Source organism: Etheostoma spectabile, chromosome 20, assembly GCF_008692095.1.
Source record: "Etheostoma spectabile isolate EspeVRDwgs_2016 chromosome 20, UIUC_Espe_1.0, whole genome shotgun sequence".
Taxonomy (NCBI): domain Eukaryota; kingdom Metazoa; phylum Chordata; class Actinopteri; order Perciformes; family Percidae; genus Etheostoma; species Etheostoma spectabile.
Genome location: NC_045752.1, coordinates 19,637,552 through 19,638,633, shown reverse-complemented (window position 1 = coordinate 19,638,633; position 1,082 = coordinate 19,637,552). Strand labels below are relative to the sequence as shown.

General features: G+C 38.9%; 1 protein-coding gene across 1 annotated transcript in view; it reads right to left on the bottom strand.

Moving 5' to 3' along the window:
* Nucleotides 1-1,082, bottom strand: part of daam1a (dishevelled associated activator of morphogenesis 1a) — a gene marked incomplete in the record, with an annotated part of 41,875 nt that overhangs the window by 2,784 nt on the left and 38,009 nt on the right. Inside the window, 1 exon segment of the mRNA XM_032499811.1 lies at nt 856-1,026. Coding sequence (XP_032355702.1) covers nt 856-1,026 — 171 coding nt within the window.

Genomic DNA, 1,082 nt, shown 5'->3' with positions numbered 1-1,082 from the left:
TGATCCATGAAATAACTGGTCTTTAAAAATAAAAATGTGCCTGCCTCTATGGTATTTTAACATAGGGGGGTGTATACTTATGCCCCTGTATTTAAAGGAAGAACATTTATTTACTTACAATACATTATTCTTTCACATAGAAAATTGGTGTCCTTAAAAGGTTGGATTTTCCTAAATTTTTTGAATTGAGGCATTAAGATCAATTTCCAAAAGTCCTCTTTTTAATCAACTTTAGCAACTTTACCACAAAAAGAAGTGATCATCAGGCTTTGTATCCGTTTATATAAACAGGGAAAAGTGGTGATGTCGACTGTCGGACGTTTTTAAATTAATCTAACCACTGCAACCATGCAACGCATTCTCATGATATTGTCTGAAAATTTGGTAAGTTCCAATTTGTTTGATATTTCAAAAAATTAGGCAAACTTCGCTTAAATTTAGCCGGCAAATGGTTACTTTCAGCCGGATAAAAGTTACCATGAGGGGCCAGTTGTTTCAGGGCCCGTTGCTAGTTGAGTTTAGCCGACAAAAGGTTACTGGGAGCCGGCTACAGGACAATTATTATTATATTATTATTGTTCTTATTATAGGGTTAAAAAGGTCGCGGTTTGGATTAAAACTCTTCCGATGAACGAACATGCGTTATCTGGGTAAAAGTCTTTGTTTTTCCCGGGTAAGCAAACTCTGTTCCCTTGTTTGAAAGCGTGTTTTTTATGACCCGCCATTCTAAATTTTGGGCATACAGCAAGAAATATGTGGAAATACACACAAATTCTAGTGCTTAACTTTTCCTTCCATAGTTATCTGTAGCAATGGGTCGTCTCTCTCTTATCTGAGCTGATAATGTCTTCTAACCTGTGCATCCAAGAGAGCCCGTCTCTCCTCCTCCTCCTTGCGTCGGGCCATGTTCTCGTTGTCCTGCTCGGCCTCTGAGAAAGCTGCGAGGAAAGTGTTGAAGATCCCAAAGAACGTATCCGGCTGCAGGTTGGACGGCTCTTCTCCAAAATGACTCAGGGCCTTTTCAAACTTTAACAAGAGAAAGAATATCAGAATCAGAATCAGCTTTATTTGCCAGGTATGAG